Source organism: Camelus bactrianus, chromosome 12, assembly GCF_048773025.1.
Source record: "Camelus bactrianus isolate YW-2024 breed Bactrian camel chromosome 12, ASM4877302v1, whole genome shotgun sequence".
NCBI classification, from domain to species: Eukaryota; Metazoa; Chordata; class Mammalia; order Artiodactyla; family Camelidae; genus Camelus; species Camelus bactrianus.
This window is the reverse complement of record NC_133550.1, coordinates 65566326-65580037: the sequence shown is the minus strand read 5'-3', so window position 1 is coordinate 65580037 and position 13712 is coordinate 65566326. Positions and strand designations below refer to the sequence as shown.

Genomic DNA, 13712 nt, shown 5'->3' with positions numbered 1-13712 from the left:
ATCTAGTCAGTTTGGAAGCATTGTAGAATTGTGGTTCAAAATGCTGACTCTGGAGCCAGGCTGCCAGGGTTCGAATCCCGCTCTGTTACTTAGCAACTGTGTGCCGTTGGGCAAACCCCTCTGAGCCTCAGTTTCCTTATCCCTAAATGGAGATCATTTTAGTAGCTACATGGTAGGACTGTTAGAAGCATTAAATGAGCTGATATACATGTATTTGTTTCCTAGAGGTTTGTGTCAAATTCCACAAACTGGGTGGCTTAAAACAACACAAATCTGTCTCCCACAGTTCTGGAGGCTGGAAGCCCGAAATCGAGGTGTTGGCAGAGTCGTGCTCCCTCTGAGGGTTGCAGGGAGAGCTTCCTTGCTTGACCCAGCTTCTGGCCGATGCTGGCAGTCCCCGTCTTCCCTCAGCTTGGCAGCTGCCATCATTCTGATTTCTGGCCTCTTCCTTCTGTGTCTCTGTTTCTTCCTACAGTGTCCTCCTCTGTGTGTGTCTATGTCCAGACTTCCCTCCTCTTATAAGGACTCCAGTTGTTGGATTTAGGGCCCACCCCAATCCAGTATGACCTCATCGTAACCCGACTGCATCCGCAAAGGACTTGCTTCCATTAAAGGTCACGTCCCCAGGAACCTGGGTTAAGACGTCAGCATATCTCTGGGGGACACGGTTCAGCTCAAGACCAGATGTGAACCGTTCCAGTAGGGCCTGGCACCTGAGGGCAGGGACTTTGCTGTTTTAGTCACTCTTGTATCCCTGGTGGCTTGAACAGTGCCTGGCATATAGGCATCCCCAGTATCTCCTGAATTAATTAATACTCTATTAAGCCTTTGCCTTCTGCACTACAAATATATTTTCAAAATCTATCATTTGTCTCTTTGTTTTACTACATCTCTTGCCATTAAAATGTTTTACATTTTTATACTAACAAATATATCTATCACTTCTTCCTCTTTTCTTTTTCTTTTTAAAATAAATTCTGGGTTTGTAGTCTTGGTCAATACGGTTTCATTCTTCTACCCCACCCCACCCCTACCCAGACCTCCCTCCTATATTTTGCAGATAATCTCCCAGATTTTCTTGCAAGAATCTTTACTGCTTTATTTTTAAAAAGTGAATGCTTAATCCATATGGAATTGATTTTTGTATGTGGGGTAAGACAGGGCTCTTCCATATCTTGTTTCTGTCATTTGTGAAATTCTCATCATACTAGGTTCTACATCTGGAAATTCCCATTTTGTTACACGGATCTATACATGGTATTCTGTATCAGAGCAATATGGTTCTTTTGTTTTGTTTTGAGTTTTGTACAACAGATCGTTCCTTATTTTCCTTATTTTTCTTCCTTTTTATATTTTCTTGGCTACTCTCAGGCCAGGTTTATATTTTTCCACGTAAACTTTATCCAGTTACCCCCAAGTGCATTATTAGGACCATAAGTGGACTTTTTATTAAGCTTATGTATGAAAAGGTACCTGCTTTTGAAATTGAGAAGAGAGAAACAGACAGGCACAGAGGAGGGTGTGGCCACTCAGGGGCGGCTTTTCCTGCTGCACTTGACTTTGTGCTTGACTTTGGGCCCCGTGGTTTGTCCCCACCTGTCCTTTGAACAACAAATGCGACTCCAGGCCTTGAGAACAGCCTCCTGTGAGGGAGGAGTGGCTTGTCTGCTTTCATCTGCAATCTTCACAATTTGTCACTGAAGTACTGGGCTCATTCATTCGTGGAACACTCTTAAGATTTTACACGTGTGCAAAAGTGTGCTAGGTTCTGGGTATTTGCCCCCAAGGCTAGACATGTCTGGTCGATTTACTAGTCGCCCCTGGGTTTCCCCTTGCTACTGGAAACTGTCAGGTCGCCTGGTCCTCTATGCTCATTTTAGTTTCTGAAGGTTGCGTTTAGGCTCAGCATTTTGTCATTCTGAGCCATCGAAACACAACTTTAGTCTTGTTGTGTTCTATGGGGATAATATATTTTTTAAAAAACCACTAAAGTAAATCATCGTCATTGTTTTCATTGTCATCATCATGCCTGCAGCAAAGCAGAAAAGAAAAACCCACTGTTGTACAACTTGGTGGTGGTTGTTACCAAACCATCGGTCTGTCTGGACGGTCCAGAAGGTGGGAGGTTGGATCGTTTCTGGAAACGTGGTTCAGTAGCAGCGCTGACGGACTGGGTGGAGTTAGATCAGGTGGGCCAGGCAGGTCTGGCCTACGGACTAGAAACTTGTAGACTGGGGGGGTGGCTGGGTTGTGATCATGGTATCTTCCTAGAGGTCACAACACGGCCACCGAGCTTGCAGAATCCCATAGACTCGAGGAGCTGGAAAGGACCTCAGAGCTCGCCCACCTGCCGTCACTCTGTCTTCCCTCCCCTCCCTCACGGTTGTTCACCTTCTCAGTGGATGCTTCCCTTACCACACGACGCTGGGCCGGGTTGTGCCCATGCTTGACACGGAGTGTGGCGGGTGTGCCCTGAGCAGCAGCCTTAGACCTGCTCGCATGGCGTGGCCTGGCCTGGGGCCCAGCCATCTGCTGTTAGGAGAGTTCGCCCGGGGCAGCGGCTGTGCCTTCAGCTTGGTCCCCAGAATGAACGCAGTGAACCCCGACCTGCAGCCTGACTCAGAAACGTCCAGCCAAGCCCATCTTACACCGGCCACACTGCACTTGACCTGCAGACCCACTAGTGCAGGAATAAATGTTTAGTTGTCGCACAAATCACCACATTTTGGGTGCTTGGTTATGCAGTCACTGGCTCATAGTGTCTCTGTCCCTGTCGCTGCCCGGTTCCAGACACGTGGTCCACAAAGGCCTGCGCTCTCTGCAGACTGCAGGCGGCTCCTGGCGTGGGGCTGGCGCTTCCCAGCGTGCGGCTGGCTAGAAGGAGCCCCCACTGCTGTTATTTGTAGAGCCCGAGCCTCAGCTGTGAGTCCAGACTCAGCCACCACGGCTGCGTTGTTGTCAGGGGCTGCCAGGCGTCCCCGGGCGGTACCCCCAGCAGTTATCTGGGTGTCTCTGTACTCAGGCTCGACCTTGGGGGCGGGTGCTTGCGTCTCCTCAGCGGCTAGCAACCCTGTGAATGTGGGGCCGGTCCCCCCCCGCTCGCCCAGTGCTGAGTCGTGAGACGGTGATGTCTCACGGTGTCCGGCTGACTCGTGTTCGGCCCCCTGCCCCACCACTTCCTGCTGGGCCTTCCTAGCGGACAGATGGCTTATTTAGCCTTCAAGGGCTTTGACCTCCTCGTTGGTACGATGGGATTGGTCATGTTTCCACTGAGGAGTTGTGACGCTTAGATAAGAGTGATGGAAGTCACTGAGGACAGTGGCCAGCACCTAGGAGATCTGCAGTCACATTCTCTTTCTCGGTGACAGTTTTGAAGCTTCCATGACTCCCTGGAGTCAGTGTTTGCAGCTCTGAAGCCAGCTCTGGCCCTGGTCATGAGGCCACTGATGCTGGGACTCAGGGCTGGGGATGCTCACCAGCCTTAATTCCCACATCTGAGCCACGGTCTCCAGAACAGCCCCCCCACCCAACGTCTGCCCACCATCAGTGTTCTCACACAAGGAGCTTTTGTCTGAGATGCTCCACATCCTTTGAGCACATCCATTTCATTCTTTGCAGTATTCCTGTCACTTAAGAAACAAAAAGGAAATCCCATTTCTTTACCTGCACTCGTAACAGGCAACAGCATCTCAAACTAAATAGACTGTGGCCTGTGCAAGGGACAACATCCTGTTTGCCTCTCTGTGGGTTTGCCTCAGCTTTGAACACTCTGTCTTGCTGGGGCCACAGGGACAATCAGGTGTGTGTGTCTGAATATTCTGAGAAGCATTTGCCAAAAGAGTTTCAACTTTCTATTCAGGGACAAATCTGTTTTGAAAGTTCCAGAATCTTTTCCAGCCATGGTACTCTCATGCCTAGCACCAGACTTGCATGTGATCAGATAGTCTTGATGACTGGAATTCTCCGATTATTTCTGCACTCTGGGAGACTGTGGCAGCTAATAGGGGGAGAGGAGCTGGAAGATCAGGTGTCGTTGGGATGGGGGAGTGGAAGGTGGGAGATGGGGTAAGTCTGACTTTCTGGAGAAGACTTTTTTGCCTGCTTCTCTTTGACTATGAATGGATATGTCAAGAAACAGAAGTAAAATATTACTTATTAAAAGTAAAACCCAGAACTCTCTTTGGCTTTATCACAAGTATCTTAGATCAGAGGCTCTCCAGCTTGGGAGGAATGGCTAAAAAAGCAGTCTCCAGATTTTGTGCCCCTGAATTCTACCTTCTCTTTGGATTGTGTCCTTTAAATCTCTGGCTTATGAATAAACCTTGGATCCCCTTAACTGAGGCAGACTGACATTTTCAAAAGAGAATGTTACTAAGTATAGTAGTAAGGGGGAAACAGAAGTTGTTGTTCAAAATTTATTGAGTATCTACTATGTGCGCCTGGGATACAGAGGTGAAAAGGAAGTGCTGGCAGTGTCTCTACCCAGCAGCAGTTTGCTGGGTGGCTGCCATGTGTGAGGCCCCAGATGAGGGACTGTCTAAGGTAGAAGCCTGCCGAAGGGCCGTGGAGGCTCACAGAAGAGTTCTGTCACTCCGGCTGGGAGGGATGGGAAGGCCTCCCCTGAGCTGGTGAAAGCTGGGGTTTATTTATTTATTTTAAATCCTTCTTTAAAATTTTTTTCTTCCAGATTTCATTGAGATATAATTGACATACAGCACTATATACTTTTTTGAGGGGAGAGTAATTAGGTTTTATTTATTTATTTTAATGGAGGTACTGGGGATTGAACCCAGGACCTTGTGCGTGCGAGGCATGTGCTCTACCACTGAGCTAATGCGTTCCCCACCAGTAGCTGGGTTTTAAGGATGTGCCTGCTGTAGCATCCAAGCAAGCATTACGGGGAATTCTGCTTCCCATATAGCTGAATAAACCTCTACCAGACCAACCTTCCCAGAGATAGCAGTGTTCAGTAAGTAAGGCCCTGGAGAATGGAACTAAGCAGACAGATTCTGGAGAGGAGTCCACTCTTGGGAATGGGAATAGTAAGGTTGCTCTTTTTTAGCTTTTCACCTGAGTGAAGACTGAAGTTGGTGCCACGTAAGGTAGATAAAACTTTGATGGAAATCCAGCAGCCTCTCCAGCCTGAAGAGCCAGAGAGCAGAGAGTGGTCTGACTCACTAATGCCATTGCACAGCAAAGGGAGAGTGCATGCTCCAAGTTCTGTTCACAAATTCTGCCCAGATCTTTGGCTGACCTCAAACCAAACAAGAGCAGGGCAGGTTGCAGAGAGACTAGATGAGGATGAAAGAACCAAACTGAGATTTAAACTGCTGCCCAAGAGACAGAGTCCGGCCGGTCTACTGCTTACGCAAATAAACAAAATGTAACAGAATCCAAAATCTCCACACCAGAACCTTCATTATGTCCAGGATACCATCCAGATTTACTCAACATATGGAGAAATAGGAAAATGTGGTCTTTCTCAAGAGAAAAGACCCTGAGATGATCCAGATGTTAGAATTAGCCCAGTCCTTTAAGTAACTATTCTAACTACGCTCAGTGATGCAAAGGAAAGTATATTCATCATGACTGAAAGTATAGGAAGTCTCAGCAGAGAAATAGAATTTATGAAAAGAACCAGATGGAAATTCTAGAACTGAAAAATAAAATATCTGAAATAAAAATTCACCATATGGGCTTAACCACAGAATGGAAATGACAAAAGGAAGAGCCAGTGAGGTTGAAGGTGGATCAATGGAAGTTATACAAACTGAAGAAGAGAAAGAAAAAAAAAGTAAAAAAGAATTTAAAATAGACCAGTGCCTCGGAGACATGTGGAATAACGTCACAGGTCCAGCACAGGTGTAATTAGAGTCACACAAGGAAAGGAAGACCAAGGAAGAAGACATACATGGAGAAATAATAGCTGAACTTTCCCAATTTTTGGTGAAAAGTTTACATGTATAGATTTAAGGAGCACAGAAAACCCCAAGTAGGATAAATACAAAGAAAAATGACAGATAAACTGAATACCAAAAGCAAAGAGAGAAGCCTTAAAGCAGTGTGTGAAAGATGACACATTAAAAGAGGAACAATGCTTTGCATTACCGTGGACCTCTTATCAGGAGCAATGGAGGCCAGAAGACAGTGGGACAATCATTTTTACATGCTGGAAGGAAAGCAGAAACAAAAACAAACAAAAAATCTCCCACCCCACGATTTACATTCAGCAAAAGTCTCGTTTAAGAATGAAGGTGAAATAAAGATGTTTTCAGATTAAAAAAAAAAAAAAACTAAGATAATTCATTGCAACCAGATCTTCACTATGAGAAATGCTAGGAAGTTCTTCAGGCTGAAGGAATGTGGTACTAGGTGGAGACTCAGATGATCATGAAGGAGAAAAGAACATTAAAAATGGTAAATAGCCAATTAAATATAAAAGGCTATTTTTTCTTAATTAAAACTGCCTCTGAGTGCTTAAAGCAAACATTTTAACATTGTCTTGTGGGGTTTAGAATATATGTAGATGTAAAAAAGTGACACCTACAGCTTAAAGGGCAGGGGCAGGGCACAAACCCTTGTGGTTGCAAGGTTCCTATGTGTCATGTGACGTGGTTCAGTATTACTAAAGAGACTGTGGAAAGTTAAGGATGCGTACTATACTCCCTAGATCAGCTGCCACAAACGGTGCCAAGAGGCACCACTCACACAGAGACTGGTGGGTGGTTCCCCCAAAGCACAGGTGGTCTGCAGGAGCCAGACTCAGAAAGACTGAATCACTCCTTCAACTTCCGGTTACTGGGCACCTGCCCGGGAGCACCTGTCTTCACCCAGAGAGCCCAGCGATGATTCCGTGTCATGCTGTGGCCGCCTATGGAAGAATCAGCCTCTGATCTAAGTGATGTCCCCAGAATGGCGGAAGTGACAATTTGGTGAATCAGAATATACCAGGTCACGGTTTGTTATTCTTTGAGGAACTTTTTTAGGGAACCATGCCTCCTAGAAAAGACCAAAGGGCAAGATTTGGATGGTTAAACACTTGAAAGTCTGTTTTGTAAGTGCTGCAGGTTAGTCCTGCATTGTGTTGCAGGCTGCTTCCAAGGGCTGTGATCAATCGAGTTGATTGCTGCCTGTTCGTCTTAGAGATGACCGGTGCAAGGGGAGGCGTTAGAGCCTCTGATGTTTGAGAAGGGCTCAGCACCCCTGCTGGCAATGGCGCTCTCTGGGTATCCTGTCCTTTGTGATGCTCTGTGCAGGCGATGCACGCCTGCAACCTCTGGGCAGGCTGCTTAAGGCATGCCCCACCTCCCGGTGATTCTCAGCCCTCCAGGCTGTGAAACATTTGCTTACAGACATTTTCTTACCATCTTTTACATATGTTTTTATGAAGGACTAAGCAGGAGGAATTTGCAATGAATAATTCATGTATAATTGTTTTCAAAATATAAAGTTATTTTTCAAAAAAAGCAACCAATCTATCCGTTTCAGAGCCCCCCTGATGCCTGGGGCCGCAGCGTTCTGTCTAACCGCTTGCACCAGCCGTGCTGGGACAGGCTCCTGTGCAGAGCCGGGGCGGGCTGTGTGTGCGGAGCTGTCAGAATTCCCAGCCACGCACTCCTGCCCGGGTCCCCAGGCGGGTCCTGGGGATGATCTTGGAATCCAGCGCCGCTCCCCCGAGCCCCCAGGCAACACAGCCACACCTGCGCCCCCTCCCTTTCTCTCTGGTTCCCACCCTGCACCACACACATCCCCAGCTTGTTCACTTCAACACGCACACAAGCCATGCCCAGGCCAGCGAGCCACGGTCATCTTCATAGATGGCCAAAGGTGCCCGCTCCTGGGTCCTTGCCCACATGCCAGAAAGGCTGGCACCAAAGCAGAAAGAGCCGATGGCTCACGGCTGCTGTTGACACTCCGTTGCCCCGCAGTGGGTTTCGATTCTGCAGCTCTGGTCTTTGAGGGGCAGAGCAGGAGTCGCCACCTGTCAGATCCGGGCGGCCAAGGAGAACCTGTCTCCTGACAGCCTCCCGGGGAGACAGGGGAGAGTGGGAGATGGCGTTCCGAGGGCATCTCAAGGTGTTCTGTCGAGACCCAGATTGGCCTTTGCCTGTGTGGCCTGTTTGGATACACGTGGGGGCACCTGGGGTCCCTGGAAGAGCCCTTCCCCCACCTCCTACTGTCCTTTCCCATCCGTTTCCACCTGCGTGGTTCTTTGTCGGGGCCCCAAGGACCGTATTCCAACAGTCGGGCTCATCATAGTGGTTAAGAACTGCCTTTGAACCTCCTAATCACTTCCTAATCACATGACTGGGCAACTCTCATAGCCTCAGTTTCCACATCTTTAAAATGGAATTAGTAAGAGTGCTTTTCCCACGGCTTATGCTAAGGATTCAATGAGCTGTAACATCGGTAAAGATCTCAGCAGGATGCCTGGCAGGTGATGGGCAGGAGTATTGGCACTGGATGACAATGATAGTGATGAAGATGATGACGATAGTGGGCACTGTCTCATCACACCCTCCTCTTCCCTCCCCCCATTCAGCTTCCTGTGGCACCAGAAGCCCTGACATGCACTGGCCTGTGTACTGCCCGCCCCCAGCTCTCAGGTACACCCCTTCTCCTAACCCAGCTCCAGCCTTGGCCCCCCCAGACAGCCTTCCTGCACCTGTCCTGGGAGAGTCCAGCCATCCTGGGCATCTTTGGCTCTCAGATGCACACACATTTTGAACTGTGATTCAGTGTCCTCTTCTGGAAGGAAAGCCATGTTTTCTCCTTTAAGCTGTGACTACTTTGAGAGCAGCAGGGTGGTGTCTTCTGTTGCATCTATATTCCCGGCAGCATCCCTTCTGGGGGCTTCTTCTCCAGGCAGGTAGCTCCATCCAGCTCATTGACTAACTGGCCATTGGCAAAGGGTACCAGCCCCACCTGCCCCTTGAACAGCCCCGCCGTCAGTTTCTCCTAGGAAGGTGTCATCTCCTAGGAAGAGTCAACTAGGTGATTCTGCTCCGCTGTTTGCAATGCAGGGAAGTGTGTCTTCCCGGTTGCCCCCACGCCCCACCCCCATCCCCCCAATGGAAACCATTGGTAAACAGCAGATTATATGTGCTGAAGTGAAGGGGTCACGGATAACTTTTAGCGAGGGACTCACATAAGGAGGGGAGGAAAGGATGTCCATGGGTCCTCCTGCAAAAGCCACAGTAACTTGCAGATTAAACTGTGGCCCATAATGAAACTCCTCAATTAAAACTCTAGTTTTCCCTCCTCAAACCACCTTGCTATATTTTGTTCGTGTTGCCTAGGATGTATGTGAATATAAATCTGACCTATGAATCTTGAAAGCTGCTGTAGTCACAGCAGATGTGAACTTGGAAAGCCCGGCTGGCCCGGCCGGCCCGGCCTACGGGGAGCTTTGCAATGGGGGCTGCAGCCCGAGTGCCACGCGACAAAGCCTGTGCCTTTGTTTACTCACTGGCTCAGCACACCTTGCACCAGCCGGGATCCAGGACACCCAGCCCCGCCCGTGGGTGGGGGCAGATGAGCAACAATCACAGGCTGGGCCAGACAGGGACCCCGGGACAGCCTAACAGCCTCTCCCCTCGCTGTCTTCCCTGCCAGGTGCTGGAAGATAACGGGATGCCCATGGCCGACGATCAGTACGCCCTGCTGACTGCAAAACTAGGATATAAGAAAGAAGGGATGAGTTATCTCGATTTTGCAACAGGATTTAAAGGTAGCTAACAGCCAAGTGCAAACCAGGCTCCCACCCTTGGCCCTGCCAGCTTTTCCAAGTGGGGCCACAGGGGTCTGGGGTTGAAATAGTGTGAGCAGAGATGTTGAAACGGCATGTGTTCAAAGACTGGAAACAGACATTATTTGTTTAATTTTATCTGACTGTGTTTCGCCCTTTGTTTCTCACTCAGCAGAACTGTGAGTGTAGAAGTTTGTCTGATAGAGCTGTCTGCAAACTCAGAGCACAAATGGTTTCTAAACTTCACTCCCAAGCCTGCCCTTCTCCAATCACACCTCATGTCTTTTAAGGTTTTCCTCCTAAAAAGATGCTGGTTATCTGGAATTCATGACACCCATGCATGCACGGGCCAGGCACATATTCTTCCTCCCTTTTTGCAGATAAGGACACAGAGATTCTAAAAGATTCCATGACATGCCCAAGATCACCGGCCACTGTCCCTCCCCTCTCCCCACCCCAAGTGGTGGTCAGGAAATTCATCGTGTGCAGTGCAGTCCGGGCTGGAAGCTGGGTCCCCCCGTTTGCACCTGCTCCTGATTCTGTTCCCCCAGCCACACGCCAGGCAGACAGATGACCAACACCCAGAGAGCCCCTCACTTTTTGGCTGTGTGGTCCCTCACTCTCGTCTCCACTCTTACGGAGATTTAGGTGGACAAATAAACCCTCTGGAAAGGCTGCAGAAATCATGCATATGTGCCGATGGAATATGCTTCTATTCTGATAAATTGCACCACAAGCTGGATGGGGCAGAGCCCGGAACTCTGCATTTTGCCGTCCTCCCGAAGTTGGCCTAGGAGACGCGGTGGGTCTCAATGGAGACACTGGGACTCCCCACCAGGAAAAAGAGAAGGTCCCATCCAATCCCCTCGGACTTCATTTGTCAATCCTAGAGGGAAAGAGGTTTTGCACCCCCTGGAAAAGCACAAGAAACTGTAGAATTTTAGAATTTTGACACTTTCTTTGGCTATATGTTTTGAAGTTTTTTGATAGAAAATAAAAAGAAGGAAAAGGAGCTCACATTTCTTTTTGGGAGTCCATCCAGTGTGCCAGGCGCACCCATTGCAGAGGTGAGGGATTGGGGCCCACAGTAAGCGGTCACGTGCCTGAGGCCCTGGAGCAGTGAGCCTGTTACCGAGCGGGCACCTGACGCAGCAGCCGTCGGCCACACTGGCTTCCTCCCTGCCCTGGCTGTTCTTCCCCCTCCTTCCCCTCCTCCTCCGTCCTCTGTCAGCGCCCCCAGCACAGGGCCAGATGCTGAGGCCGGCCCAGGACAGGCATCAGGCATCGGGGGAGGTGTGACCTGCCAGGCGTAACAGACTCAGGGGAGGCCACCCCAGCCCAGGCAGAGGTGAGGCGAGGTCAGGTTCGAGACCGGACTAACGGAGGCCCACAAGCTCCAGATGCTCCGCCTGCATCCATCCCGCAAACCACAGCAGTGGGGAGAAGGTGGCTGCAACGTGTGCAGAGCACACGTCCAAAACCAAGTCCCAAGCTTGTGGCCTGGCTTCAGACAGGGCCGCACTCCGGTCATCACGACCTGCGGGAAATGGGTTGATGTTTAAGTAGAGGTTACACTTCCTTCCTCAGTTTTAAGGGAGGAAGAGGGCCAGATGCAGCAGTTAACCAGCTGGGCTTTGGATTCAGCTGTGCTGTCGCGAGCTCTGTGACCCTGGGAAAGCCGAGCCTTCCTCTCCTCAGGTGTGGATGGGCTATTAATAGGTTTCCTCGTGTATAAACCAGGCATAAGAGGAGACTCTACCTCTGAGGGGTGTTTAGAGGGCCAGGAAGTGTAGGGGGCCGGTAGCGCAGCATCTAGCAGATAGACGGTTGGGAGGATTAATGAGTGGTGCCTGCTCACACACTCCTGTGTTTAGGACATGATTCTAGGAAACAGAGCAGGAATCCTCACTCTCTGCCTCTGAGACAGAGAGATGGACGAGACATAGTCCCTGCCCTGGAGGGAGGATGGAGAAGCCAGACGAGGAGACGTGCCGGATGGGAGCACGGCCCCCCGACAGTCTGGAGAACAAGTTCTTCTTGTGATGATGGGAGACACCAGATCAGAACAAAGTTCAGGCTGTGCTCAGTCCGCAGGGCCGAATGCCTGTGTAGTGTTCTACCAGGACTGGGGACACAAGTCAAGTGTCGAAACAGACAGCAAGAGGTGTTTGCGCCCCTGATGGAAGTCTTCTGGTTTATGGCATTGTTTCAGATTCTAAAATGAATTGGCCGAAAGTGACTCCATCTCGGACTCCAGTTCTCTCAAAAGGCGGCTCGGACAGCTACTTTATAACTGCTGAGGACTGCCTGAAGCAGTTCCCGCCGAGAATGAAGGAGTCCTTCCGGGTAAAGTATGACTCGCAGCTGCTCGGCTTCTCTGGACCCCCCGCCCCCTCCCTGTGCACACTGGTTCAGCCGCCGTGGGCGTGACTCCCGGGGCCCGGGCACAGAGCGCTCCCTCGGGAGCCTTGGGCCTACCCCTTCTCCCCTTCCCGGGGCGGGGGCTTGTCTCCGGGTTCCCTCCCCTCCCTGAGGCTCTTCCCTCCTGTCACTTTGCTGGGTCTGCCTTCTGCCTCTCAAAAGCCTTGGAGAAGTAAGGCGACCCTCCTCACAAGAAGGGGAGGTGGGCAGGGGCGTGACAGCCCAAGTTAAAGCAAATTCAGGATCCTTTCAGCCATTCCTTCCGCTCCATTTCTGCACTCACCAGACAGGCATCACGTACTGACGAGATGCTGGGATCTCTGCTACAAGCTGGGCGTGAAGGATGAGAGGCCTGCTCGGGGAGCTCCATCCAGCCCAAGACACAGACGGTCAGCTGACAATTCAGACACATCCTGACTGGCTGTCCGGTAGAGGGGCCGGTAGTGTGCTGCGGGGGCACAGGGACAAAGACCGTTAAGGAGGGCTTCCTGGAGGAGGTGACTGCTGAACCAAATCTTAAACCCTCAGCATGTGCTGACCAGAAAAAGAAGGGAGCAAACCTCAGAAGAGTGGGCTTGCTCAAGGGGGTGGCAGCAGGGCGTGGACTTTGGTGGAAAGCTCACACAGCTCTGTATGACCGAGGTGTGGGTTGCATGTGGATGTTGTAACGGGTAAGACAGGAGGAAGAGCAGCCATTCAAACACACAGGCAGGTGCAGAATGACCTCAAGTGTTTTTGTGTTAAGAAGTAAAAGAGGGTCATTAAAGTGGGAAGGAAGATCAATTTGATGAGCTGACCACATTAGCTACAAAATGAGGTAGAGGGCACAAGGGAGCTAATAGTGTCCTGACCAGGGCACGGAGACCCCAGGGTGAGCAGGAGCAAACACCTGGGGAGGCAAGGATGGGGTGAGTCCAGGGGAGTAGAGGTGGGGAGTGCGCAGGGGGAGGAACCAGCCCCAGGGCTGGGGCAGCTCCAGTTTGCTGTGCTCTGAAACATCTTCCCCACACTGGCTGCCAATTGGAGATCCATTTTGCTTAACGAGCGTCTATTTTAAAATGGATAAACTTACGATGACTCTCTGGCTGGGATTTGCAGGATGGTTCTGGCTTTGACTATTCTGTCCAGCCATCAGACCGTGCGTCCTAATTCTCAGTTTGAAAAACTACAGCCGCCATGAGCAGACATGGAGAGGGTTGGGCCTCGCTATTTAATCTGACGTGATGCCCAGTTGAGAAGAGCAGGGTGCAGGCAGAGGTCTTTTAGTGGGTGGAGTGCCTGGCTCTGAGGAAGGAAAGCCTGGCGGGGTCGGGGTGGGAGAGGCTAGAAGTGGGAGCAGAGGTGCGGGGAGCACAGTCCCTCTGTCCCTCTGCGCCAGGAGAGGGGGCTGGAGTGGCCACCGGCCGCTGCTGCCTTTTCCTGCCGCCTCATCCATCGCAACCCAGACCCCTCGTCCTGGCCCCTCCCTCCCCCCTCCTCCTCCCACCTTTCCCAGTGGGACGCTGACAGGAAGGTAGGAATTACCTTCCTACCTTTATTACAG

At 50.5% G+C, this 13712-nt stretch overlaps 1 protein-coding gene across 1 annotated transcript in view; it reads left to right on the top strand.

Annotated features, from left to right (window-relative positions):
• The window catches only part of EFCAB6 (EF-hand calcium binding domain 6), a 207698-nt gene that overhangs the window by 118855 nt on the left and 75131 nt on the right, over positions 1 to 13712 (top strand). The window contains exons 18-19 of the mRNA XM_010960181.3: positions 9616 to 9730; positions 11961 to 12094. Of these exons, the coding sequence (XP_010958483.2) occupies positions 9616 to 9730; positions 11961 to 12094 (249 nt within the window). The remainder of the gene's footprint in view (positions 1 to 9615; positions 9731 to 11960; positions 12095 to 13712) is intronic.